Source organism: Oreochromis niloticus, linkage group LG16, assembly GCF_001858045.2.
Source record: "Oreochromis niloticus isolate F11D_XX linkage group LG16, O_niloticus_UMD_NMBU, whole genome shotgun sequence".
NCBI classification, from domain to species: domain Eukaryota; kingdom Metazoa; phylum Chordata; class Actinopteri; order Cichliformes; family Cichlidae; genus Oreochromis; species Oreochromis niloticus.
The window spans coordinates 495,157-523,125 of NC_031987.2; the positions used below are offsets into that span (position 1 = coordinate 495,157).

General features: G+C 43.7%; 1 protein-coding gene across 1 annotated transcript in view; it reads left to right on the forward strand.

Moving 5' to 3' along the window:
* ttn.1 (titin, tandem duplicate 1) overlaps positions 1–27,969 on the forward strand; it is a 169,836-nt gene that overhangs the window by 82,414 nt on the left and 59,453 nt on the right. Inside the window, exons 112-169 of the mRNA XM_025903492.1 lie at positions 81–205; positions 290–556; positions 803–1,072; positions 1,177–1,476; positions 1,575–1,877; positions 1,961–2,148; positions 2,247–2,361; positions 2,470–2,757; positions 2,922–3,073; positions 4,012–4,159; positions 4,264–4,441; positions 4,552–4,673; positions 5,361–5,648; positions 5,992–6,288; positions 6,379–6,565; positions 6,650–6,765; positions 6,893–7,192; positions 7,349–7,648; positions 7,752–7,857; positions 8,077–8,273; positions 8,427–8,735; positions 8,819–9,097; positions 9,327–9,626; positions 9,993–10,295; positions 10,392–10,588; positions 10,664–10,847; positions 11,246–11,548; positions 13,051–13,350; positions 13,716–13,834; positions 13,968–14,145; positions 14,276–14,560; positions 14,791–15,084; positions 15,217–15,516; positions 16,042–16,223; positions 16,542–16,671; positions 16,836–17,026; positions 17,311–17,740; positions 18,122–18,427; positions 18,641–18,822; positions 19,023–19,152; positions 19,340–19,491; positions 19,566–19,713; positions 20,296–20,461; positions 20,659–20,810; positions 21,298–21,594; positions 21,769–22,068; positions 22,480–22,794; positions 22,876–23,024; positions 23,249–23,399; positions 23,501–23,782; positions 23,880–24,182; positions 24,338–24,640; positions 25,381–25,662; positions 25,829–26,016; positions 26,108–26,219; positions 26,443–26,745; positions 26,921–27,229; positions 27,645–27,926. Of these exons, the coding sequence (XP_025759277.1) occupies positions 81–205; positions 290–556; positions 803–1,072; positions 1,177–1,476; positions 1,575–1,877; positions 1,961–2,148; positions 2,247–2,361; positions 2,470–2,757; positions 2,922–3,073; positions 4,012–4,159; positions 4,264–4,441; positions 4,552–4,673; positions 5,361–5,648; positions 5,992–6,288; positions 6,379–6,565; positions 6,650–6,765; positions 6,893–7,192; positions 7,349–7,648; positions 7,752–7,857; positions 8,077–8,273; positions 8,427–8,735; positions 8,819–9,097; positions 9,327–9,626; positions 9,993–10,295; positions 10,392–10,588; positions 10,664–10,847; positions 11,246–11,548; positions 13,051–13,350; positions 13,716–13,834; positions 13,968–14,145; positions 14,276–14,560; positions 14,791–15,084; positions 15,217–15,516; positions 16,042–16,223; positions 16,542–16,671; positions 16,836–17,026; positions 17,311–17,740; positions 18,122–18,427; positions 18,641–18,822; positions 19,023–19,152; positions 19,340–19,491; positions 19,566–19,713; positions 20,296–20,461; positions 20,659–20,810; positions 21,298–21,594; positions 21,769–22,068; positions 22,480–22,794; positions 22,876–23,024; positions 23,249–23,399; positions 23,501–23,782; positions 23,880–24,182; positions 24,338–24,640; positions 25,381–25,662; positions 25,829–26,016; positions 26,108–26,219; positions 26,443–26,745; positions 26,921–27,229; positions 27,645–27,926 (13,343 nt within the window). The remainder of the gene's footprint in view (positions 1–80; positions 206–289; positions 557–802; positions 1,073–1,176; positions 1,477–1,574; positions 1,878–1,960; positions 2,149–2,246; positions 2,362–2,469; positions 2,758–2,921; positions 3,074–4,011; positions 4,160–4,263; positions 4,442–4,551; positions 4,674–5,360; positions 5,649–5,991; positions 6,289–6,378; positions 6,566–6,649; positions 6,766–6,892; positions 7,193–7,348; positions 7,649–7,751; positions 7,858–8,076; positions 8,274–8,426; positions 8,736–8,818; positions 9,098–9,326; positions 9,627–9,992; positions 10,296–10,391; positions 10,589–10,663; positions 10,848–11,245; positions 11,549–13,050; positions 13,351–13,715; positions 13,835–13,967; positions 14,146–14,275; positions 14,561–14,790; positions 15,085–15,216; positions 15,517–16,041; positions 16,224–16,541; positions 16,672–16,835; positions 17,027–17,310; positions 17,741–18,121; positions 18,428–18,640; positions 18,823–19,022; positions 19,153–19,339; positions 19,492–19,565; positions 19,714–20,295; positions 20,462–20,658; positions 20,811–21,297; positions 21,595–21,768; positions 22,069–22,479; positions 22,795–22,875; positions 23,025–23,248; positions 23,400–23,500; positions 23,783–23,879; positions 24,183–24,337; positions 24,641–25,380; positions 25,663–25,828; positions 26,017–26,107; positions 26,220–26,442; positions 26,746–26,920; positions 27,230–27,644; positions 27,927–27,969) is intronic.

Sequence of the window (27,969 nt, forward strand, 5' to 3'; positions counted from 1 at the left end):
CAACTGATGCTATTATCTAAGTCTTATAGTATCATACACCTGACTGTACCAAGTTCCTGATGTTTGTTGTGTTTTTACAGATATCAAATGGAAAAAGAAGGAAAGACGTGCAGACTGATCATCAAGGTGTGCAGGCCTGATGACGAGTGTGAATACGCCTGTGGTATGGATGAGAGGAGGACGAGAGCGAGGCTCTTTGTTGAAGGTGAGATATTTGTTCCTTTTTGTCTTCAAAAGCAAAGATTTATTCGACGAATCTTCTTGTGAGATGTGTTTTTATGTTCCGCAGAGACCCCAGTGGAAATCATCAGACCACCTCGGGACGTGTTCGAACCTCCAGGTTCAGACATCGTGTTTGAGGTGGAGCTCAACAAAGACAGGGTGGAGGTGAAGTGGATGAGGAACAACATGATCATCGTCCAGGGAGACAAATACCAGATGATCAGCGAGGGTAAAGTCCACAGACTGCAGGTCTGTGAAATTAGACCCAGGGATCAGGGAGAGTACAGGATCGTGGCCAAAGACAAGGATGCCCGAGCCAAGCTGGAGCTGGCAGGTGAGTCAACTTCACATGAAAACAGGAAGTGAAAGGCATTTCAAGAAATGTTAAAGAAATCACTGATTTAACAGACAACTTTTTAGAAAGTTGTAAACAAACAAATCTTTTTGTTTGGGGAATATAGATATAGATGCAAAGCATAACAAGCAGTTTTATTTTAAGATAATATTCACCAGTTCGGACTGCTCTGTGTTATGCAGGGCGAATTAAACAGTACAAATTTGTCCTCTGTCTCTCCTGCAGCTGTTCCAAAGATTAAAACCACCGACCAGAACCTGGTGACAGATGCCGGTAAACCCTTTGTCATGACTGTGCCTTACGACGCGTACCCTCGTGCTGATGCTGAGTGGTTTTTTGAGGGCACCAGTCTTCCTGTCCAGAATATTGACACCTCTTTGGACAAGACCGAGTACCGCCTGAAGAGCCCTGCCAAGGAGGACCAGGGCCGGTACAAGGTGGTAATTAAGAACAAGCATGGTGAGGGTGAAGCCTTTATCAACCTGGACGTGATTGGTGAGTCTGGAGAGTAAATTAGAGTCATGTGATCAGATAACTGCTCAGTCCTCTGTCTGAGGATATCACCAGAGTTTCTGAGTGTTGTCCTGGTGGTTTTCCAGATGTACCGGGACCCATCAAGAACCTGAGAGTGGTTGACACTGTTGATGGCGAGGTGAGTTTGGCCTGGGAGGAACCTGAGAATGACGGTGGCAGCAAGATTATCGCCTATGTTGTAGAAAGACGGGATGTGAAGCGCAAGACCTGGACTGTGGCTACAGATCGTGCTGACACTCCAGAGTACTGCGTCAGTGGCCTGCAGAAGGAATCCTTTTACCTCTTCAGAGTCTGTGCTCGAAACAGAGTTGGCAGCGGACCCACTGTTGCAACCGAAGATGCCGTTCAGGCCAAAAACAAGTTTGGTAAGCAACACCCCGAGATCCCCGCTCCACTAATCCTAACCCCATCTCCACACTGTCGTCCTAATCATGTCCGTCACATTTTTGTTTTCGAACTTTAGATGTTCCAGATGCTCCTGAAAATGTTGCAGTAGAGTCAGTGAACAAGTTTGGTGCCACCATCACTTGGGAGCCCCCCAAGTTTGACGGTGGCTCTGAGATCACTGCTTATGTGATTGAGCTCCGTGACAGAACATCTGTTAAGTGGGAGGCAGCCTTAGTCTGTGCTGCCGATGACCGCTTGGCTATGCTGAACGACGTGGTGGAGAACAAGGAGTACATCTTTAGAGTCCGAGCAGAGAACAAGGCTGGCATCGGCAGGCCCAGTGCTGCCACCAACCCCGTCAAGATCATGGATCCCATCGGTGAGCTCACTTTCAATGTTTATATCTAAATCCTGTTTAGAAATATCAAACAGTCTGATTTTGCTCCTGTCTTGTGGCCACAGAGAGGCCGAGCCCACCTCTGAACCTGAACTTTAGTGACCAAATCAAGACGGCAGTCACGTTGACCTGGGAGACGCCCGTAAACAATGGTGGCAGCATGATTACAGGATACATCATTGAGAAATGTGAGGACGGCTCTGACAAGTGGCTCCGCTGCAACGCCAGACTGTGTCCTGACCTCTCCTACCGGGTATGCAGCTAACCTGAAGAGTCTACCTTTATTCTGATTTGACCTCAGCGCAGTTACATTTTTCTTCCTGGTCTGGATTGTTTTGTTGTTTTCTTCAGGTGTCTGGACTAAAACCTGGTCAGAAGTACCTCTACAGAGTTTGCGCTGAGAATGCCGCTGGTGTCTCCGATCCAGCCGAGCAGCTGGGACCACTGCTTGCCGATGATCCTCATGGTGCGTACAACAAGCATAAACTTAACCAAAAACACTTTTTCTTTATAAATCCAAGTAGTTCACTGGATGGCAGTGTGCTTTCACAACCAAATCTTTCTCTCTTTGCAGTTGGTCCAACCTTTGACCTGAGTGGTTTCAGGAAAGGCCTGGAGGTGATTGTTCCTCAGCCTCTAACAGTTAGAGTTCCCATTACTGGATACCCGACCCCTGTGGCCAAGTGGACCTTTGGCGAGAAGGAGCTGACCCCAGCAGATGAGCGTGTCTCCATGGTGACGAAGCCTACGTACACAGAGCTGACGATATCTCCTAGTGTTCGTCCGGACAAAGGCATCTACACCCTGCAGCTGGAGAACGACGTATCCTCTGTCTCTGGAGATATTGATGTCAACGTCATCGGTAAGAACCCATGACCATGTGATCAAGTTTAGCAATGATGGTGGTTATTTTAATAGACAGCTCATTTTATTGTGGTACAGAGACGTCTGTTACCCCCAAAATCATCTAGAAACAAACCCAAAAGAAGAAAACTGATGGAAGTCTTTTTCATCTTATTTTCCCAGCATGCCCCAGTGCTCCGAAGGACTTCAAAGTGGCTGAAGTGACCCGTCACCATGTCCACCTGATGTGGGAGGCACCTGAACACGATGGAGGAAGTCCAGTGACACACTATCAGATTGAGAAGAGAGAAGTTTCTCGCAAGACATGGGCCAAGGTACTTTCACCTCATTTCAGTAATGTCATGTTTGGAAATGTACAGAATAAAAATATTTCAGCTCATCACAAAATGTAAACTGAGTGAATTACCTGGTTTTATGTGAAAAAGTAACTGCCTTCTAAAAATAATACATGAATGTGCAACTCCTTTCTGAGCTACCAAAGAAAGGTTTTAGAGGTTTACAGATGGTGCAAAATGCAGCTGCTCGCATTTGAACTAAAACTGGAAAATTTGAGCACATTACCCCTGTACTGAAATCCCTTCATTGGCTACCTTGTCAGGTTCGAGCAGATTTTAAGGTCCTGCTGCTCACCTACAAGGCTTTCACTGGTTTGGCACCTTCATACCTCTCTGATCTTTTGCACCTTTATGTTCCATCTCGTGCTCTCCGATCTCAGGACTCTGGCCTTCTAAAGGTTCCTAGATCCAGAAAACAGACTATTTCTTTTCGTGCCCCATTTTTGTGGAACAACCTCCCTCAAGATATTAGGCAGGCATGCTCTGTGGAGGTTTTTAAAGCTAAGTTGAAGTTAAAGCCTATCCTACATGTCTTAATTCTATGCCATTTAGTTTTTTAAATGTTTATCATTTTTAACTTTTATTGTTTTTAACTTGTATTGCTATGTATCACTTTTATTTATTTATCTCTTTATTTTCAAATAGCTGTACAGCACTTTGTTTGAAAGTGCTTTATAAATAAAGTTATTGTTATTATTGTTAAGAACGGCAATCATGTGTTTGTGATAATCGATGCTGACCAGCAGCAGTGTGATTAGGTTTCAGGGCCTGGTTCAAACATGGCGCGTGACATGTTGACTTTTTTATTTTTAAAAACAGAAAACATCACTTCCACAGTGTGAAATAATGTTCACAGATCCAGAAGTCTACCCAGGTCTGAGTTTATTTGCTCAGCAGTGACAGTGACATTTTTCCAGGTGGCTGCTGGCATCCTTGACCTGGAGCACACGGTAACAGACGTGATTGAAGGAAAGGAGTATCTGTTCAGCGTCTCTGCATGCAACAAGTGTGGACCTGGAGAGCCAGCCTACATTGATGAGCCCATCAATGTCTCTTCTCCTGCAAGTGAGTGTTTTTACACTTCATGTGAAATTAATTGTCTTTGAGTGGAGAAACTGACAGATAACTAGAATCTCACCTGTTTGACATTCATGTATTTGCTCCTGCAGCTGTACCTGATCCACCTGAGAACCTTAAGTGGCGCGATAAGAGTGCCAAGACCATTTTCCTGTCCTGGGAGCCTCCAAAATATGATGGTGGTGCCCATATTAAAGGCTATGTGGTGGACAAGTGCCAGCGTGGTACTGACAAGTGGGAACCCTGCGGTGATCCCATCCCTGAACTCAAGTAAGACTTAAGAACTTGTAACTGCCGGTTAAGTTTTTTGGGCCACACGTTATTAGTGTCCTGTCTTTATTTTGGTACAGCTGGATATATTATATGATTTGAACTCACAGGTTCCAGGTTACCGGCCTGGTCGAGGGCCAGTGGTACGCCTACAGAGTCAGAGCTTTTAACAAGCTGGGAGCCAGCCGACCTTGCAGGGCTACCGATGAGATCCAAGCTGTGGACGCTAAGGGTAGGACTGGTTGTGCTCTTCCAGACAGTCACATGACGCTGTAGCCACATACTGCACAAAAAGTGCAGCATTATAATTTATTTTTGCAATAGATTCTGCAGACTCACTCAGAAATGTGCAGCATCTCTCAGTGATACAGGAGCAAAACTTTCTTATGACAAATACAAATAAAGGAATAAGTGAGAATGTATGGATTTTAAGGATATTACCATCAAGGTTTCAGGCATAGTTGTGATCATATAATATAAGCTACATTTCATTTCTCCAAAAGTTGGGAAATTCATTTGTTAAAGCAGAACCATTTTATAACTAACTGGCTTAAATAAGCAGAATTAGTTCAGTCAAATAAAATGCAGTATGGCATATATCTGCCTAGAGTAGAGTGCCTTTATTGTCACTATACAGTGACACAGTTTTGCAGCACTATATACACATGAACAGTATTTAGAAAAAATATATATATTTAATGTACAAATATACAAATCTGGGGAAAAAAAGGAATTAAATACATAAATAAATGGTGTTATGTATTTACAGTTTGGGTTATTGCATGTAAAATTAAGTATTGCACAGTTGTGATTTATTGAGGGGAAACTGAAATTAAAATATATTTATATAAGCACAAATTGAAATGAAAAACAGTAATGAGGTTGGGACTACTGTGACTATGTTTAAAAACTCCTACAGAACCTCCTGAGATCCAGCTCGATGTGAAGTTGCTGGCTGGTTTAACCACCAGAGCTGGCACCAAAATTGAGCTTCCTGCAGATGTGAAAGGGAAGCCCGATCCCCGGGTGAAGTGGACCAAAGCAGACGTGGTCCTGCGGGCTGATAACCGCATTACTATCGACACCCAGCCAGGACACTCAAAGGTTTCCATTGACAACACCACCAGAGGAGACACCGCCACGTACATTATTGAGGCAGTCAATGCCTGTGGACGTGCCACTGCCACTATTGATGTCAACATCCTGGGTACAAAAGCTGATTTCTTATCGTAGAAGACAAATGATAGCTGTGACGGCAATGAAAACACAAAAGTAAACTTCCTTTACTGTAGAAATCCTATAGTTCCTTAGAGTTATAGGATTTTCATGCTACCAGGTGATTTTAGGTTAGTCAGAAAATGGGAAAAGCATCTCCTTTTTTGATTAAAGATATGAAAATAATCTTAGCATAACATACTGGTCAGACCATTTTATAGGGTTATCTTATATCGCCGAGCCTGCTAAGGAGTTGTGGCACCTCCAGATGTCTTATTAACTTATTAACCATTAACTTGTTTCACATGATTTTAATTTTGGCCCCTCCTCTTTAGATAAACCGGGCCCTCCAGCTGCTTTAGATATCTCTGAAATCACCAACGAATCCTGCGTCCTGGCCTGGAACCCACCCAGAGATGATGGCGGGTCTCCCATCACCAACTACATTGTGGAAAGTCGTCAGACTGATAAGGAGGAGTGGGTCAAGCTGTCAGCCACGGTGAAGCACACCACCTTCAAGGCCACCAAGCTCACAGCATTGAAAGAGTACATTTTCAGGGTCAGTGCTGAGAACCAGTATGGTATTGGTGAACCTGCAGAGCATGTGCCAATCACTGCCAAGTATTCCTTCGGTACGTTGTTTTATACTACTCTCCGGTGATTTATTTCCAGCCTATGCAGGTGAACCGTAGATAAATCCTCTTATTTTTCATCTGTTTCAGATCCTCCGGGTCCTCCAACCAGAACCACTCCCTCTGACATCGCCAAGGACGCTGTCACTCTGACCTGGTTAGAGCCTGACGAGGATGGCGGTAGCCCCATCACTGGATACTGGATTGAGAAGTTAGATCCGGAGAGTGACAAGTGGATCAGATGTAACAAACTGCCCATCACGGACACAACATTCAGGTAACTAAGTACCTGAAGGTACAAGTGACAGTGTGAACCATTTTTTTGTCAAGTATGTTTCTAACTTTGAATTTTGGGCTGCAGGGTAAAGGGTCTAACCGCCAAGAAGAAGTACCGCTTCCGTGTTCTGGCTGAAAATCTAGCTGGACCTGGAAACCCAAGTGCAGAGACTGATCCCATCCTCATCAAAGATCCTATTGGTATGTCACATGTCAGTCAATCTACTTAGGCTGAGTCAGATGTTGTGGTATCAAGATTATAATTTCCTTATTGTAAAGCACAGCACAAAGATCAGGAAATAAAAGTATTCATATAACTCTTCTTCAGATCCTCCATGGGCTCCTGGTAAACCTGTCATCAGGGACATTGCCAAGACCTCAGCCCTGTTAGGATGGACTCGTCCAGAGCACGATGGTGGGGCTAAGATTGAAGGCTACATCATTGAGTTCCAGAAGGCTGGAAGCGAGGAATGGATCAAGATTGCAGAGGATGTTCCTCAGACTGAGCATCAGCTGAAGGGCCTAATAGAAAAGCAAGAATACTCTTTCAGAGTCAGGGCCGTCAATAAGGCTGGTGAGAGCGAACCCAGTGAGCCCAGTGACCCCGTGGTCTGCAAGGAGAGACTCTGTAAGTTGATACCAGTGTGAGCAGTGGGCAGCAAATGACTTCCGTAGAGGTTATAGACTATAAAATATAAGCTATCAAGAGTTGTTTTCATTTGGAAAACCATACGACCTTGAATTTAATTTTTTAAAGTAAAAGTCTTTGTGTTTGCTTCAATAGATCCTCCATCAGCCCCTCAGTGGCTGGAGGTGGCAAACATCACCAAAATTAACGCAGACCTAAAGTGGCAGCCTCCCAGCAGTGATGGCGGCTCACCCATCACCAACTACGTGGTTGAAAAGAGGGACGTGAGGCGGAAGGCGTGGCAGACTGTCGACACCACCGTCAAGGAACAGAAGTATACGGTTACCCCTCTCAACGAAGGATCGCTGTATGTGTTCCGGGTTGCTGCAGAGAATGCCGTTGGGATGGGTGAATTTTGTGAGCTGGAGGATGCCGTTCTTGCCAAGGACACTTTTAGTGAGTTTTCTGTCTTTTAAGTCAGCATTGGTCTTCCCCTTTTAATTTACTTCTTTGTGAAACCCAAGGAACTACATGTGAATGCTTTTCACTTTTTCTCCAGCAACTCCTGGACCTCCTTATGCACTGACGGTGGTGGAAGTCACCAAGAGACATGTGGAGCTGAAGTGGGAACCTCCCAATAGCGATGGTGGAAGACCAATAACAAAGTAAGACAAACTGCTGTAAAGCCATTCAGTCAAGTGACACTAGACGAGAACAATTATAGGACACTGACGTAAGTGTGCTTTTTGGTGGGTTTTTTCCATAAAGCTGCGACCTTCTTAGCATTCAGGCTTTCAGTAAGAGAACTCTAAATTGAGACAAAAGACATAGTTTATCTCATACTGTTCCAAAGCTGTACTTGACAAACACCATCTGCCGAACAGGTATGTGATTGAGAAGAAAGAAAAGGTGGGAACTCGCTGGCTGAAGTGCTGCAAAACTCCAGACAGAAAGACTCAGTTCAAGGTAACGGATGTTGATGAAGGTTCAGAAGTGCAGTTCCAGGTCAGAGCTGAGAACGAGGCTGGAGTTGGAGATCCAAGTGAACCCACCGTGATTCTCACCATTGAAGATCCAACCAGTAAGATACTTTTAACTGGATTTCTTTATTCTTTTGGTGCTCAGTGTATTTAAGCAGGGATATCCCCCCAAAATAACCCCAACAATAATAAAATAAAGACAAAAAGTTGTTGACTTTCTGCAGATAAATGCATGAAACCTCCTTCCTCTCCAGGTGCACCATCACCTCCACTTGAAGTGGTCATCCCTGATGCCAGCAGGGAGCACATCAATGTCACCTGGAAGCCTCCAGTCAAGGACGGGGGTTGTCCAGTCACTGGGTACCATGTGGAGGTGGCAGAAGCCCGTCCAGAACTAAAGTGGCTCAGGGTCAACAGCAGACCCATCAAGGAGCTAAAGTTCAGGATAGATGATGGAATCAAACCTGAGAAAAAGTATGTCATTAGGGTTCGGGCCATCAACTCTGTTGGAGTCAGTGATCCCTCTGATGTATCTGATAAGGTCGCCACCAAAGATCCTGACTGTAAGCAAGGACGGAATTCAAATTTAGAACTTAAAGCACCGATAATACAAATCTAAGTAATAATCCTGTGTTCTTCTCACAAGGTGCTCCAACCATGGATTTGGAAGCAAAGGACGTGATAGTGGTTGAAGGTGAGAAGCTGCACCTCAATGTTCCCTACAGGGCAATCCCGACACCCAAGATGGTTTGGCAGAAGGACACTGTGGAGTGTAAGGCCGGTGACCGGCTCTCCTTGACAGTGGAGATGAACAGCGCCCACCTGGAGCTGCTCAAGTGCACCCGTGATGATGCTGGCGCCTATGCCATCACTCTGGAAAACAGTCTGGGAACTGCCACTGGAACCGTCAATGTCAAAGTCATCGGTAAGGCGATTCGATGCTTAGAACATATAACGCTGTTAATATGCCGTTCAGCAATGGTGTCCTCTGTAAACCAAATTTAAAGTTTACCACCAACAATTTTCAAGTTCGGATTTAGATCCATTCTTAGTCTAAAAGTCCTCATGCAGACTCACTATTTCTTTTTTAATCAGACACAGACACTCTGCAGTAATCTTCTTAAACAGTTTTGCTTCTTTCCCAAACCGTGTAGGACTCCCTGGTCAGTGTAAAACTATCACCTCCAGTGACGTCACCAAGAACAGCTGCAAGGTCAGCTGGGAAGCTCCAGAGGATGATGGCGGCACCCCCATTGTCAGCTATACCCTGGAGCGCCGTGAAGCATCCAAAAAGACTTACATGCCCGTTATGTCGGGAGAAAATGTCCTAACAAGTACTGTCAAAGATCTCTTTGTCAACTGTGAGTACTACTTCAGGGTGAAAGCTGTCAACAAGGTTGGAGCGGGAGAATATCTGGAGTTACAAAACCCGGTCATTATAGAGGAAATAAAACGTAAGTTTCATTTTATGTTCAACAACTAAAATCTGTTTTATTGCTTTGAGCAATTAACATTACCATTTCAGAAAAAGTCTGGTCTGTCTAGAAAGTCTAGTCTGAAAAAGCACATAAATACTTTCCAAAGTATGCTGCAAGGGAAAAGAACATTGGAGTGGACTGAAAATGAAATGATCTTCATAAACGTACTGTCCCATCAATACAAAAATGAGGACTGATTTAGTTGGTAGTCAGGTGATTCTAATACAGGACAACTGACAGGGGGTCCAAGCAGATCAAGTGTAACTCCTAAATTATGAGGCATACACAACTGGAACATCATAACATCAGACACTGACTCTGTTGTTAATATTGATTGCACAGAGAAACCAGACCCACCCATCCAAGTGGAGGCTCATGACCCAACGTCCAAGTCCATCACAGTCACCTGGAAGGCTCCAGACTACGATGGCGGCTGTCCCATCCAGGGCTACATCATAGAGAAGATCGAGAAGGACGGCGACCGCTACGAGAGGGTCACACCAAGCCTGGTTCCTGGTTTCTCCTACGTGGTGATGGGCCTAAAGGAGGACATGGAGTACCAGTTCAGGGTCAGAGCTGAGAATGCTGCTGGAGTCAGCGAACCGTCACGCAGCTCACAGCCCATCAAGGCTGCAGACCCTGTTGGTGTGTGAAAGTCAAATGCGCTGACATCAGTAACTGTCACGAGTAAATGTGTATTTATGTTAGAGCTAACATGTCAAAATCGTTCATTCCTTGCAGAAAAACCCAAGGTCACCCTGCATGCCCGTGTTCAATCTGGGCTCTGCATCAAGAAAGGTGAGGAAATCTGCATTGATGCCTACATCTCTGGCTCCCCATATCCCAAAGTCACCTGGCTGAGAAATGATGAGGATGTCACCAAAGAGCCCACCAAGAAGTTCATTCCTGTTATCAAGAAGAAGAAGACCAAAGCCAAGGTTTGTGTCTTCACTGAGACATCTGAAAGTCCTGAATGTTTCAAGTGTTTCAACCTTTCTGATTTCTTGCTACAGGTTCCAGAACCAGAGGAGGAGTTTGTGACTCCCCTGCGTGAGCGTCTGGGTATAGACCAGACCAAGAAGGGACAATCTGCACTGATGATCCGTGATGCCGTCAGATCCGATCACGGCAGCTTCACTATCAAGGTGGAAAACACACATGGTGTTGCCACCGCTTCCTGCGTCGTCAACGTCCTAGGTAATAAAGTTTACCAATTAACTGGAGGCCACATGATTATATTTCATAACTGGTATATTCACACAATTAAAAGTGTCTTTGAGCTTCTCCATTATATGCACAACAGCAGATGGATCCACATATACAGTGTTTCTGACATAAGCCTACCTGGGATTCTTTCTTCTCCCAAGTTTGATTCAGAAATTGAGTTCAGTTCAGATTTTTTTCTTATAGAACCAATTCTTTACAACAGTCGGCTCAAACCACTTTTCAGGTAAAGAGACAAAATCAAAGGGAAAACCTCAACAATCTTGATTAGGCAAACATGTTCACTATAGAGCCGCTAGCAGAGTTAAACAATTATTCATTTCCAAAATGCCGTTGAGATTAAACATTGGCTTTACTGTCTTGTATTGCAGACAAACCTGGTGCTCCGATTAACTTCACCTTTGATGAGATCAGGAACACGTCGGTCATCTGTAACTGGGAGCCTCCTGAGGATGATGGTGGCAGCGAGATCCTGAACTACATTCTGGAGAAGAAAGACAACAAGAAGGACGAGATTGGCTGGATTACCGTCACTTCTACCCTGAAGGGCACCAGCTGCCCCGTCACCAAGCTCATCGAAGGGAAGGAGTACATCTTCAGAGTCACTGCTGAAAACAAGTATGGCTGTGGTCCACCGTGCATCTCCGAACCACTCGTTGCCAAGAACCAGTTCAGTGAGTAAAAGCATAAAAATAATAAAGACTGATAACAATAACAATCAGCTGTAAAAACAAAACAAACTTCAAAAGTAATTATACCTTCTTTTTTATGTAATTTAGTGGTAATTTAACGGTGTCAAAATAATGTATTTTGGATTTTCAAAATATAAAAAATACACAAATTTCTTAAAATTGATTCTTTATATTTTGTAAGAATAATTTGCATTTATTAATAGATGCAAAAATGTCTGAATTACTCCAGTTACTGGTATTTCTTTAAAACATGTTCTATGTCACATATGAAAATAAGCATCTATACAGTATGTAAAAAATCTCACAGTCTAAGAAGGCTCACCTGCCACTTTTCATATCCTCCCTGGTGAATTTGAGATTTGATTTTCACCCAGGTGTCATCCACATACCTGAACCAATGACCTGGTGGTGATCCAGGGTAGGATAGCAACGCCCTCTTTTCCACTTTTTCCATGTACAAATTGGCCACGATGGGTGAAACTGGGGAGCCCATGGCACACCCATGTTTCTGCCTGTAGAACTGACCCTTGTATGTGAAACAGGTGGAATGAAGACACAGTTCCAAAAGCAAACTCGTAGGTTTATATTGTTGGATTGTCATTTATGCTTAGAAATATATAATCATATATGCTTAGGGGTATATAATCGATTGCATAATGATAGAGGTCTGATCCTCAGTAGGCTGCAAAGACTCTGCGTGCCTTCCAGAGTGTTCTGGCATACTAACACATCCTAGGGTCATGAGGGAGGTCGTACCTTCTCTTACTGTTTCATGGTATGGTAAACACATCCATGTCCGTTTAAGTACAAGTGCCTTTTGTTTAGATGAACTGCTGGACTTCCAGGCCCATCCAGCCATTCCCCAACTCTCTGTGAATGGTACTCATGGCCATTGATCAGTGGTTGTTGATCGATTGTCAATGCATATTAATGATCATAAACTGTCCATTGTTCATTCAGTGGTGCTGGTTTCAGTCATTGTGCAAATGTCCTGTTTATAAGATTGAAACCTGCAGTTAGCTGAGACTGAAGGAGTCACCTGATGATGATGAAATGTTTCTCGCACTGAAAACATCCAGATGAACAGAATCAGCCTTTAGGGATTTACTAGCTGGATGACTGAGCATGCATCCAGACAATATTTTACATTACCCATTTTTAAATACTAAAAGTTAAATACATCCTTAAAATACTCATGAATTCAATTTTTAATCATCAATTACATGTTATAGTGAAGTTAAAAAATATGAAAACAATTTAACATGATTGACATAGACTGACTTTTAGTTTCTGTTAAAACAAATGATTTGTTAAAGCAGTTGTTTTTCTTTATACAACCAGCAACATTGTTTGACTCTGGCACAATATGGCACAACCTTATGGCCATATTGTGAAAGTAACAATGAAGACATCTCTTCCCTGTATTCATCAAATGTGCAAAGACCGTTAAATATAAAGTCACCCATATTCTCCTTTGTGCTCAGGTCCTCCTGATGCTCCCAACACTCCCAGAGTCCATGAGGTGACGGCAAGCACCGCGCACATCTCCTGGCATGAGCCAAAGGACAATGGAAGCCCGATCCTGGGTTACTGGATCGAGAGGAAAGAGGTGAACAGCAAACACTGGACCAGAGTCAACCGAGCCCTCCTCAACTCTCTCGAGGTGAAGGTGACTGGCCTGATGGAGGGCTTAACCTACATCTTCAGGGTCTGTGCTGAGAATCTGGCTGGCCCTGGGCCCTTCAGTGATCCAACCGATCGCATTGTCGCGATGGATGAAATCCGTGAGTTTTTTAAAAGTGCAATACCAAAAGAGAACTTCCAAGAGAAAGCTCACATTTTCTTAAGTGTAGCATCAGATTTTTTGGTTTGATCTACTTCTTTCTAGTTATCACACCTGAGATGAGTAAAGGTAACACATTCTTATGACTGATAAAGATGTTTCAAAAGTTGTCGTGCAACTTTTTTTTATTAAATCTTCATCGACAAGAAGTTATTTTAGTCTTTTTTTAGTCTTTTTTATCAAAATTATGAATGACACATTTCTCATAAATAGAAAAGACTGCATATATGCTGCTGAAGGCAAGAACTTGATTGTGTAACAGTAAAGACCACGTGCAGCCTATCATTGTTCCACTCTTCCACTCAGTGCCTCCTGGTCCACCGATTCCGTGGATCGTGGACACCGGAAAGGACTCTGTTGTTGTGGCGTGGAAGCCCCCGCTGTACAATGGTGGTGGAGACATCCTGGGATACCACGTTGAGAAGGTCTGAAAAACTCAGTGAAGTAACCTCCCTGAATTACACGTTTAATAATCAGTAAATCTCCAACTGTGGGTCCTTTCTTAAGAATCATGGCTGTGGATGTGGAGGTGGTCAAACTCTTGTGTTCTTGTCACAGGTTCTGGCCGGAGAGAAAGACTGGAGCCGCAGCACCGAGTTCAGGTGTAAAGAGCTGACGTACACTGTGACCGGCCTCACTGAGGGAGCAGATTATTATATCCGGGTTCTTGCAGTCAATGACGCAGGCCCAGGAGCTCCTGGTGTTACTGAACCCGTTACTGTCAAAGAGCCCCAAGGTACCAAAAGTTCTATTACAGGGGCAAGACGCACTTTTACATATGCATTTTTAATGTGGGACAGTGTTTATAACTGTGCCTTACAAAACAGATGGCTTTCCAGTTCTGATTAACGGCTTGTGTCCTGCAGAATCTCCTGTTGTGGATTTCGATGACTCTGTGAAGAACGGCGTCATGATTAAGGCTGGCGAGTCTCTGAGGCTTCCTGCTGTGGTCCGTGGTCGACCCCAGCCGGAGGTAAAATGGGCCAAAGATGAGGCTGAAATCGACAAAGAGAGGATGATTGTGGAGACCGTGGGGAAGAATAGTACATTGTTCATCAAGAAGGCTGTGAGGGCAGATCACGGAAAGTACCAGATCACCGGCACCAACAGCAGCGGGAGCAAGACCGCCGAGACAAGAGTGGATGTTATGGGTTAGTGTTACATAAATTCAATTATCTTAGGACTAATAAACTTGCTTTTTGAACTCAACACAAATGTGCATTTTTTTGTGCAATCCAGAAGCATGTTGTGGTCTTTGAAGGGAACCATAGAACTGACTTCAGATCAGACTTTACTGTTGAAATATTAATTATGTGATAAATACTTCTTATTTTAGAGAAACTGTTATGTTCACATGAAATATTTTTACTGGTTCCTGCAGATGTTCCTGGGCCGGTGGTTGACTTGAAGGCTGTTACAGTTACCAAGAAGAACATCGTCCTCACCTGGTCTGACCCCGTGGATAATGGTGGCAGCGATATCATTGGTTATGAGGTGCTGAGGAAGGATGCCAATATGAAGCTTTTCCGCCAGCCCATTGAGACTGCATCCTGCAAGTGTGATGTCCAAGGCCTGCTGGCTGGCGAGGAGTATGATTTCAGAGTCATTGCCAGGAACAAGTATGGTGATGGACTTCCAGCAGACCTGGGTCCCATCTTAGCTGAGGATCCAAAAGGTGAGCTTACCAAATATGTCTTGATGCTGCTGTTAGCTCACACTTTAGGGCATTAATCAAGCCTGATGAAAAATTCAGTGGCCTGACGATCCAATTTTTCAGTGATGGCTAAATTCTTTCAAAATGTTGCAGGTACACCATCTGCCCCAGAGAAACTGCACTACACCAACAGAAGCAAGAACACCATCACTCTGGCCTGGCAGCCTCCTCGCACTGATGGTGGCAGCCCCATCAGAGGATACTATGTGGAGAAGATGAGGTCTGACAGCACCGAGTTTGAAGTGGCCAACCGCAAGATCTTCACTGAGTGCTGTGGAACCATTGAGAACCTGTCGGAGAACCAGGAGTATGACTTCCGTGTCAAAGCCGTGAACGAGGTTGGAGAAGGAGATCCATCCAAAAGAATCACCGTCAAGATCCAGGATGATGAGAGTATGTTCAAAGTCTTAAGGCCCTATCACATTCACATACCTTCGCGAAACCAATAGAAATAAAGCGTATAGCTGCGCAAAGTTCAACCACAATATGAAGGAAAAGATTCTGTGCGTGTTTGAGTTTGAGCCTTTAAGTCATTCCTTCAACAGCTCTGCGGACCTCGGGAGGAAAGGACACACTCTTCACTAGTCGGGATAGTTACAAAGCTTTCTTCTTTATGAATAAGTGATACATGTTTTATGAAATATTTGAACATAATACAACACGAGCTCTCGTAGAGGATATAAAGTCAAAGAGATGTTTTGAAATGATAAGCAGGCACATTTATAGTACACGTAGAGCGGCTGCAAAAAACAGACTTCCAAGCAGAGGCCCCACACATTTTGGGCCGTTGGCTTTAGTTAGCAGTCAGGGCAACGCATGCCATCTCTGATGTGAAAGGGCCTAAAGGTTATGATGATACTTTACTTTTGTCAGGCTGATAAAGATTTTGACACAATTTCCCAATTTTGTTGGCCAAAGTTGCTCCCAGCATTACAATCTTGAAATTCATCAAGAGCAACGCCATCAATGTGAGGAAAGGCGCCGCCATCGACATCCCAGCAGAAGTGAGGGGACTTCCTCTGCCGACACTGCAGTGGATGAAGGATGACGTCGTGATTGAGAAGACTGATGAGGAGAAGATGACAATGGAGACTGAGGAGGTCAGAACTAGTTTTAATTTGATGGGATTATTATTCAGTGGAGCTACTGGTTTCACAGGAAGAAGTTCCCAGATTTATTTACTTATTCGTTTACTTTTCCCTGCTTTTGTCTGATGAATGAATTTAAGCCACACTGTTGTTCATTTATATCTATTTGTCATGTAATTTGGTTGAATGTTGTTTTACTGTTTCATCATTGGCACAGTTAATATAAAAGCAAAATCCTGCTTTACAGAGGACGAAGCGATCTCTGACCCTTAGCGCTCTGGATTTTAGAAATAGTTAAATCCTCAACAAATTAAGTTGTTTTATCTTCAGGTGGACCGGACAACCTTAAGGACGAAGATTGCCATCCCAGTAACCATAAGGCAGGACAAAGGCAGCTACAAGCTGGTTGCTGAAAACTGCCACGGGAAAGCTCAGCAGATCATCAAAGTCGAGATCCTCGGTAAGACCACAAATTTTCCAAGTCAGGTTTTTTTTGTATAATTTTAATGGCTTGTGTTTAACACGGCATTTTTTTCAATGTTTCACATTAAATATGCAGTGTTTAAACATTATTTTTCATCCCGAATTGCTGAGCTGTACATGAATTTAACACTGCATTTTCAGACCGTCCTCTTCCTCCACGGAACATCGTGGTCTCGGACATCAAAGCAGACTCGTGCTACCTGACCTGGGACGCTCCAGAAGACAATGGAGGAAGTGAGATTACCAACTACATTGTTGAGCGCAGAGATGCAAGCAAGAAAAAGTCTGACTTTGATGTTCTGACCATCAACCTCATTGACAGGAGATTTGGGGTAAGACTTGGCTGCAGAGCATGGATGCTACACTTTGAGACTTATTCAAAATAAATAATAATGAATCATTTTGTTGTATTAACAATAAAAGCAGTTTGTCTACAGACAAATACACAAGTCAAAACATTAAAAACTATTCCAGTAATCAAATAAGAAATGTTTCTGTTTGTTTTTATTAGAAATGTTATTATTATCAAAATCGCACAATAGTCATACACAAACAGCTATTCATCCTTAAAGCCTTATCAAGAACAAAATGTGTAATGAATGTGCTGCTTCTTCAGGTGTACAAACTGGACTTGAATGGTACCTACCAGTTCAGGATCAAAGCTGAAAACAAATATGGCGTCAGTGATGGCTGCGACTCAGAGAAAGTCCAGCTGCGGGATCCATTTGGTCTTCCTGGACCTCCACGTAATCCAAAAATTATCGCTGCTACAGCGACCACAATGACCGTGACTTGGGATCCCCCTCTGGACAACGGTGGTTCCACCATCCAGGGATATTGGCTGGAGAAGAGGGAACGTGGTGCTGTGTACTGGGGTCGTGTCAACCGAGCTCCAGTCACCAAACCGGCAGTGAAAGGCCTGCAGTACACCGTGCTGAAGCTCATAGAAGGAACAGAGTACCAATTCAGGATTTCAGCCTGCAATGCTGCTGGTGTTGGACCGCCCAGCGAGGCCACAGAGTGCCGCTTTGCTGTGGATCCATGCAGTAAGTGACCCCCAGACCAGCTTTGTTAATCCATGATTCAGATTTAGACTGGAAGATAGAGATTTGTATAAAAACACTGCTTTATGTTTTTGGGTTATTGGAAAATGCAATATGTTGTCTTTTTTTGCACTCTAATTTAGATGATTTCATATGAGTAAAACCAAAGTTCCCTTTTCATTCTGTAATAATTAAAGGAAGGCAGACACACCAATAGCTAAAATCTCCAAAACTAGGTAACTCACACGAAACCATTCTAGGTGATAGACAGCACTTCAGGTTTAAAGGAAAAATGTGTACATTGGATTATTAGGTAAAATATCCCTTTGCAATGCAAAGCAAGTCAAGTTAGAGAGCCTGACCCCCTCCATTCTTCTTCCTTAGACCCCCCAAGCATACCTGGAAATCCTGAAATTAAAGACAAGACCAAGAACAGCGTCACTCTAACCTGGACCCCACCGGACAAAGATGGCGGTAGCCCAATCAAGGGTTACATTATTGAGGTTCATGAGGAGGGCTCTCCTGATTGGAGGAGAGTGAATCCTGCTGATAAGCTCCACCCCTCCACTGAAATCACTGTACCTGACCTGAAGGAAGGCAAGAAGTGCAAGTTCAAGATTTACGCGGTGAACTCTGCTGGAAACTCAGAGCCTGCTAGGACTGGTGACATCCTGGTTCAGGACATCCTGAGTAAGAGATGCAAACACAGATAAGAACCTCTGTTTAATACAGACCTGGACATAACAGACATAACAGAGTTTTAATATTCTCATTCTGATTTGTGCAGCATAATTCAATACTGATTTAAAAGCAAAGCTTACATTAAGGACAGGATCAAACAGGACAGTGTGCCATGAACTCAAGGAAGGGATTATTTTTTCTCCAATGTTTTTTTTTCTCCAGTTGAGCCAACGGTGACTCTCGATGTGACTGCTCACGACCTGCTGAACTGTAGAGCAGGAACGACCATTAAGATTCCTGCCACCATCACCGGCCGACCTGTCCCCAAAGTCACCTGGACTTTCGATGGAACGGCTGAGACTGAGAAAAAGAACGATCTACACACTCTGCCAATTGACTCAGAGGTCAGACGTCCACATATTCTGTCCAAATGACATCATATTTTAATATTTTAAAATATATAGAAGAAGGGTTTGAAAGATTATTCAGCCCTAATAATCTTAGAAGACAAAAAATTTACTGTTTTTATGGTTAGCAATCTGAATTATGGCTCAGCCAAGTTAGTGCTGAATGTTTTAAGGAGAGGGTGAAATTCTTTTCGCAGATACATTCCACCGACACAACCTCAGTGATTGAGATCCCAGCCTGCAAACTAAACCACAGTGGCAGATACATCATCAATGCAGAGAGCCCTGCTGGACACAAAGTGGTCAAAGTCAGAGTCAGCGTCCTCGGTATGTAAGGCTTTTCAGACTGAGACACGTGGCAGGGTGCTACAAAGTGTTTCATGAGTACAATATAAGTAAATATACAAATTAAAGAGGGATATGTTAATTAAGTTAATTATGTCCAATTAGCACTTTAAAATATGCCAAAAAAACACTGAGGCTCTCTGTCTTTGATTGTTACCCGGATCTGCAGACCTGCCCGGACCTCCCAGAGACCTGAAGATTAGCGACGTGACCAGGGGAACATGCAGACTCACCTGGAAACCCCCAGAGTGTGATGGAGGAGAGAGGGTTAAGAGCTACTTTATTGAAAAGAAAACAGCAGAGGGAAAAGCATGGACCAAGGTACAGCCTGCAGAATAACATACATTAAGCTATACACTGTTTTGCTCCCATTGACGCCGATCTTGTTCTTCCAGGTAAACCCGGCCTGCGCTGCTCAGTCTCTGGTGGTTCCAGATCTGAATGAAGGCCAGGAGTACTTTTTCCGTGTACGTGCTGAGAACCGCTTTGGGTTTGGCCCCTACATCGCAACCATTCAAAGGACCAAGGCCAGAGATCCAATCCGTACGTTCGATTTTATTATCTCATCTATTGTTTCCTGCTGTGGCTCATCTAAACACATGGTTATTACATTTTTTTTCTATTTTATACACAGAAACCTTTAGTATAGCATAATACCTTACAGGTTTTACACAATGTACAAATCCAATATAAACTAAACTATCTTATCTGTTTTCTACTTTTGTATCGTGATGTTCAGAGCATGTGCAGATGATACGGTCATGCATACACAGAAAAAGCGCACTATTCACAGCAATGTGACCTTAACAAACATCTAACAAAATGTTGCTGAACAAGGTAAAATTGCTTCTGTAGTCTGTAATTTGATTTTATAGTGTAGACTGACTCTAAACTCAATTTTAACCCACACACTAGTTATGTGATAACAAGACTAACTTTTTAGACACAGCTGAAAACAAGAAAATAAATCTTGAGCACTATATCATAGAAGAGAACGGTATATCCTGAATTTGATCAAATCATGACAGAAATTACATTTATAAGCAGCAGCATTACTCCTGATGAAACAAGTGTGATGGACATCATGGCTGTTTGTGATCTGACACCAGTCTGTAATGTCTCCAGATCCTCCCGATCCTCCAACAAGGTTGAAGATCCAGAGCGTCAGGAAGGGCACAGTAACTCTGACCTGGAAGGCTCCAAAGAACGATGGTGGTTCACCTGTAACCCACTACAGCGTTGATCTCCTCTGCTGGGACAGCAGTGGCACCCAGAAGGAGTCCTGGAGGAGGTAAAACTTCACCCATCTGCTCTCTCGGTTTCTACTGAGACTCGATTTGAGAACATGTGGTATGGACTTACTACAGACCTGAATCCGTTAAAAATCTGGAAGATTCTTTTTTCTTTGTAAACCAATAGAGACTCATCTTTACCTTTTTGAGCTGCTGTGTTGGCTTTGGCTGTAACTCCATGTTGTGCTACATCCAGGTGCAACAGGAGAGACGTGGACACTACCAGCTTTAAAGTGGAGGACCTTACAGAGGGAGATGAGTATGAGTTCAGGGTGATGGCTTACAATGAAGTCGGACCCAGCCGACCTTCATCTACTGCTGGACCAATCACCATCCAGGACCAGAGCTGTAAGAGAAATTTAATAAGACAGGCAGTGGAGCTGCAGTATCAGAGTTTGATTTTCAGTTCAGTGTTGAGTCCGTTCAACAGTAGTCTCAGCGCTCCTTATATTATCACTTAAAACCCTACATAACGTACACCTCTGCACATATGCACAGTATATACTGTGTAGTAACAGTACACTTCAGTACGTTTAGTCATATTTGTCATTTTATGGGCGCTAACCTGTGAAATGTGATGGATGCAGAGCTGGATGTTCTGTTTGTAAATTATGTCCTTTTTAACCTCAAGTTACAGTGTGTCCCAACCGCAGTATGTAATGACTATCAATATCTTTCATAAAATAAACAAAGCCTTGAATATTTTATGGACATTACCTTGAGTATTGCCCATATTTACTTTTGTCAGTGTATTAGATTTCCACCTAGAAAGACAAGCTGCCAAAAATGCAATTAAAAAGCAAATAACTGTCAAATCCTTTATTTTGTCCTCCAGGTGCTCCATCCATCGAGCTGAATGAGTTCATGGAGGTGGAGCAGGGCTCCGACATTAGCATTGTGGCCCAAATTCGTGGCTGTCCATTCCCTACACTCACCTGGTACAAGGCTCCGCCCCACAAGTCCGACGCCAAGGTGGAGGTTCAGTACGACGAGCATATAAATAAGATTGTTTCGGACGACAGCTGCACACTGCTCATCCAGCAGGGCAAACGTCCCGACACAGGCCTGTACACGCTGGTGGCTTCCAACAGCCTCGGCAAGGCCTCCAAGGAGATGAGGCTCAACGTGCTTGGTACAATCACACTGCAAATATATCTAAAATATCTCATGTTTTACTTTAACTTTCATTTGAATTATTTATTTTCATGATAGTTGGTGTGGTGGAGTAAATTACTGGAATTACAGTCATCGTTCACCAGAATAATTTCCACAGCATTATTTGAGTCTTGATTTTGTGTGCCTGCAGGCCGTCCCGGTCCTCCCTCTGCTCCCATTAAGTTTGAGGAGATTGGAGCTGAGAAGATCACGCTTTCTTGGCTGCCGCCGAAGGACGACGGTGGCTCCAAAGTCACAAACTACGTCATCTGGAGGCGGGTGGCCAACAGAAAGACTTGGGTGCCTGTCACCAGTGAGCCGAAAGAGCGGATCTGGACAGTGGAGAACTTGATGACGGGACATGAGTACGTGTTCCGCATTATGGCACAGAACAAGTATGGAGTCGGAGAGCCACTGGACAGTGAGCCCGAGGTGGCCCGAGATCTCTACAGTGAGTTTAACCATCTGACTCTCAGCAGAAAACAAAGCTATGAAACCATTAATGGGTCAATTTAAAGTCAGTCACATTTAAGGAAGCTTCATTTATGCCAAATTCATATACAGCATGCAATAATATAATTCTTCTCACATCTTCTGTTGCGTTGTTATGCTAAAAGACAGCAGGAGGGCTTTGTAACAGAGGATGAAACTCAGAAAACATACCAAGCAGTAATCCATCTTAACCATCAACAGAATAATAGCTGTGAGATTTTAACAGGTCATGCGAAACAACAACTATCAAATCAAATGTTCTTATTTAAAAGTGAAAGTGAGGATCAAAATGTAAAAGATGAAGGGGTACAACCTGCATCAGGTCTTCTAATCTTCTAACCTTTGATGCTATGTGTCTGCGCGCCTGCAGCTGTACCTGGTCAGGTTGAAAAGCCGACAGTTACCAGCGTAACCATGGACTCCATGACCGTTAACTGGGAAGAACCTGAGGACGATGGGGGGTCCCCGATCACTGGCTACTGGCTGGAGCGCAAGGAGACAACTGGCAAACGCTGGACCCGTGTCACCCGCGACCCGATCCGTCCCATGGGCCTGGGCGAGTCGTTTGTGGTGAGCGGACTCATTGAGGGATCCCAGTATCTATTCCGAGTCTCTGCCATCAACGCCGCAGGGCCCGGACTTGCCAGCCCTCCCACTGACCCCATCTTTGCCAGAGACCCTATCAGTAAGGATTACACTCTGAAATCACTAGAATTCATACAGGTTTTAAGGACACAATATTAACAACCTCTGTCTCTTCCTGTAGCGCCGCCATCTCCTCCAACCCCAAAGGTTTCTGACTGGACAAAGTCTACGGTGGACCTGGAGTGGATTCCTCCTCTGAAGGATGGAGGCTCCAAGATCATTGGTTATTGGGTGGAGCACAAAGAGGAGGGCACTGAAGCCTGGGTCAAGGTAATACAGTCCTACAAAGCAAACATCTGATAACTTCATTGACTGGCACATCTATGATGAAGCTAAACTTAATAAACAAAAGAACCCAAATCATTTCATGAGGTCCCAACCCAACACGAATAAACCGCACCTTCTCATGAAGCACAAAGCATTAGTGTCTTATTAGAAGAAACCATTTAAACATTCATCTGTCTGTTGATCCACTTCATTTTCATGTCTTTTAGGCCAAGGACACGGAAATCCGTGGCACCCGATTTGTGATCACTGGTCTGAAGACTGGTGGTAAATACAGGTTCAGAGTGATTGCCTTCAATGCTGCCGGCAATGGTGAGCCAGGAGAAGTCCCAGAGGTTCTCGAGGTGAATGACAGAATTGGTAAGTCGGTCCGCTAACCTTAGTCAAAATTCTCCCAGCAATGACTTAAAAGACCTATATGGAGTCCTTTTGGAATAGACTACTGAGTTTCTTCCTTCCAGTTGCGCCTGAGGTCGACTTGGATGCCTCGGTGAAGGAAAGAATAGTGGTCCATGCTGGCGGCGTGATCCGCATCATTGCCTACGTGTCAGGCCAGCCATCCCCTGATGTCACCTGGAGTAGAGATGGAGCTGCACTGCCTCCTGAGGCTAAAGTGGAGACGACAGCCATCAGCTCGTCTCTTGTCATCAAACCTTGCACTAGGAAACACCTTGGTGTGTACATACTGACCGCCAAAAATGCTGGAGGAGAGAAGACAAAGAAGATCACAGTGGAAGTTCTGGGTAACACACTGTTTTCATTAAAACAGAATTGTTGGACATTTAAAACCCACAAAAATTGTAAATGTGTATTTATTACGTTTGATTGTGTCCTTCTCAGATGTTCCCGGGCCAGTAGGCATCCCCTTAGTTGCAGAGAACCTGAGCAGTGACTCCTGCAAAATCAACTGGTTCTTCCCTGAGAATGATGGCGGCTCACCTATAAGCAACTTCGTTATTGAGAAACGTGAGGCTGAGCGCAAAGCCTGGACGTCGCTGTCCTACACCGCCAGCAGACAGAACGCTGTGGCTCATGACCTCACACCTGGAAAGGCCTACTTCTTCAGAGTAGCTGCAGAGAATGCCATCGGTATTGGACCCTTTGTGGAGACTGCAGCTGAGATTGTCATCAAGGAACCCATCAGTGAGTTTAATTAAATAGTGACCATTGGAGACTAGAGGTCTTACTGCAGTAAAGAAATGAAGAAGGTTATCTGATCCAACCAAGAGTAGAAATCAAAATCACTAAGCGAGTTCCTGTCTTCAGATGTGAAGAATGTTTGTATGTTTGTTTTTTAGGTGTTCCAGACCGTCCAGAGGAGGTAGAAGTCACCAAGGTCACCAAAGATTTGATCAGCATCGCTTGGAAGGCGCCCAAGTATGACGGTGGCTCAGAGATCACTATGTATATCCTGGAAGCACGCATGATTGGCAAAGACAAATTCACTAGACTGACAAAGGAGAACCTGATGGACAGGAAATACACCTACGATGGCCTCAGGGAGGGTGACACCTATGAGTTTAGGGTCATTGCTGTCAATGAGGTTGGCCCCAGCAAACCATCTTTCTGCACCAAACCAGTCACCTGCAAGGACGAGCTAGGTAAGCGGTTTACCATATTAGAACTGTATTATTATTGGCAGCGAACAGGGTTCAGTAAAACATGCCAGTGTCATCAACAAAATATAAAAATGAAAAACAGTGAAATGATTGATTTCCATGAGGAACATCATGTCAGAGGATCTCTGTGAGAGGCCACTAAGGTTTTCTGTCTTCTTTGTATTATTATTGTACCTTACAATATAAAGCAACTTGAGCAAACTGTTATAAATAAATATATAAATATAAAAATAATATTGAATTGAAATTTAATTTCTTGATTCACAGATCGTCTTCATCAGGTTATACAGTCTGCTCCAAAAATACAGTCAGAATGAAAGTTCTACAGTTTCACATTGCCGTACATAATAAAAATGTTCTTAGTGGGTCTTAAAATTAGGTAAACACAACCTGAGATGAACAGCGACACAACATATTGCAGCATGTAAACACTAAGCCAAAATGGAGAAGCTGTATACTCTAAGTATAACCATTATTATTGAAAGCAGTGACAATTCAATGGTCAACATCACTCATATTATAAAATATCCATTAGAAAAAATGACAACAAGAAGGAACAACAAATAAAACAAATGTACTTTGAATAAAATGACTTTTTTTTTTATCAGACTCCACATGCCAGTGTGGCGTCTTACTCCCAATAAGGCAAAAATAGAAAACAGAAATGCCAAGATCATCCTAAATGTATTAAATATTAAAAATGGTGCTTTGTGTTTTCACAGAGCCGCCAACCATTGAGCTGGATTTCCGCGATAAGATCATCATCCGTGTGGGGGAGAGCTGCCTGCTGCAGGGCCGCTATACTGGTAAACCACCTCCATCCATCACGTGGTATCGTGATGACAAGGAGCTGAAAGCTGACAAACACATCATGTTCAAGAACACGCTAACCACCATGTCGCTGGGCCTGATGAAGGCAGAGCGTGAACACAGCGGCAGATACGTGGTCGTTGTAGAGAACAGTACCGGATCCAGGAAGGGAGTCTGCAACATCACGGTTGTTGGTACGTCAACACAGATCTCAAAGAGACGTAGCAGCTAAATGACTGATTTATTCTACATTTACTGCTTTCAAGCAGACTGAAATACAAGCTTTCTAAATAATGCAGGAAGTGCGTGATCACACAACAGAGAACTCATTTTTCTTTGTCTTTTCTTTCTGCCCTCCAGACCGTCCGACTCCTCCTGTTGGCCCAGTGGTGTTTGAGGAGGTTCACAGGGAATACATGGTGATCTCCTGGAAGCCTCCTCTGGACAGTGGTGGTGTTGATGTCTCTAATTACATAATTGAGAAAAGAGACATCAACAGAGAAACCTGGACCACAGTAACATCTGCCTCCACCAAGACCACATGCAAAGTAGGTTGATGTGGCTCTACAAGATGTTCAGAGGTCCTGTTAAAGGTTTGCTGCAGTTGAGAGATGCTTACATGTTGTTGTTTCTTCTCAGATCCCCAAGCTGACAGAGGGCAGGGAGTATATAATGAGAATCTGTGCTGAGAACATGTACGGTATCAGCGACCCTCTGGAATCTGAGGAGATGAAAGCCAAAGATCTCTTCAGTACGTTCATGGAGTGCTATTTTTTTTCTGTTCCAGTTTGAGGTGTCAAATTACCAGTGAGGAAAAAATATGTTCTTTTTAACTGGAAGACGTATGAAGAATTGACCAAAAAACACTCTCAGTAAAAGAAAAATAATAAATGATCTGCAAATAACTGGTATGCTCAAAGTTACCAAATATCATTCCCTATGTGTCTGTTTTCGGTCTTGCTGCCTTCCTGCAGGAGTCCCCGAAGCCCCTGAAATGCCAACAGTCAGGGAGGTGTATGGCACCAATGCTCTAGTGCTGTGGAACCGACCTCGTGATGGTGGAAAGCCCATCACCAACTACATCCTGGAGAAAAAAGAGACCACAGCCAAGAGGTGGTCCAGGGTCACCAGAGACCCACTGTACCCAGCCACTCAGTATCGAGTCCAGGATCTAGTGGAGGGCTGCGAGTATGAATTCAGGGTGATGGCTGAGAATGAGCTCGGACCTGGAGATCCCAGTGTCCCCTCCAAGCCCATACTTGCCAAAGACCCTATTGGTTAGTGACATTAAATATTTGTAAAAACAGTACTATACTCAGGTGTTTCTTGTGCATTAAAGGTGCCTGCCATAAAGTTAAAAATATTTTAGGTGTCCATCTTTGCTACTAGGATTAAGAAAGGGTTTCAGATTTTTCGTTCTTTTGCTCATATAAATCCTCTTTTTGCTCACAGTGCGCCCCAGTCCTCCTGTGACCCCCGAGGCCTATGATAAGACCAAGGACTCTGTCAGCCTGAAGTGGAAGATGCCACGCCACGACGGGAGGGGACGAATCTTTGGATACCTTGTGGAGTACCAGAAGCCTGGTGCCGTAGAGTGGATGCAAGCCAACGAAACCCCAGAGCAGTGCCCTGACCTGCACTATGTGGTGACAGGGCTGGCTGAAGGACACGAGTACAAATTCAGGATCTTCACTGTCAATGCTGCTGGCAAATCAGATCCTGCTTATGTCAAGGATACCATTAAAGTCCATGACAGGCTTGGTAATAGAATCACTTGCACTTGTTTTTTTTTCTGTATTTTAAGTTTTTTGAACAACATATTTTTTAAATACAGAAACATATACTAAAAAAACAAATGACAAACCAGCACTAAAAGATTTATCATTTTAGTGACTATTTGCACCATTAAAACGTATTCTGTCCCCCCAATTTATGACATGTAATCTTTGCACAGTTATTGTTCTCTGAACAACCCGAAAATATTTCTTTATCCAGTGCACAATATTGAAATTTACTGAAAAATAGAAATGTACAAAATAAACAAATTATATTACAATATTTTCTTTTGTATTAAAGATTTATAATTTGAATGCATTTGTGCTTAGCTGCCAGGGCTTTCTGCCCTTTCCCCCTACATTTACTAAATCCTGTAAACTTTTTCCATTTCCCTCCACAGAGGAACCAGAGTTGCTGCTGGATGCCAACATGGCACGTGACCACCTGGCCATGCTGGGCACTGACATCACCCTGAGTGCCACCATCAAAGGTGTGCCGACGCCCACAGTCAGCTGGAAGAAGAATGATGCAGACGTTCCTGCTCACATCACCGTTGCTGTTACTGCCACTGGCAGCAAAGTCTTCATCCCGAAGTGCGTCCGTGCAGACTCTGGCAACTACACCATCACTGTTGAGAATGCTGCTGGGAAGAAGACAGCAACCGTTGCTGTGCTTGTGCTGAGTAAATTCACTTTCTATTAATACGATGAATTATTGAGTTCAGA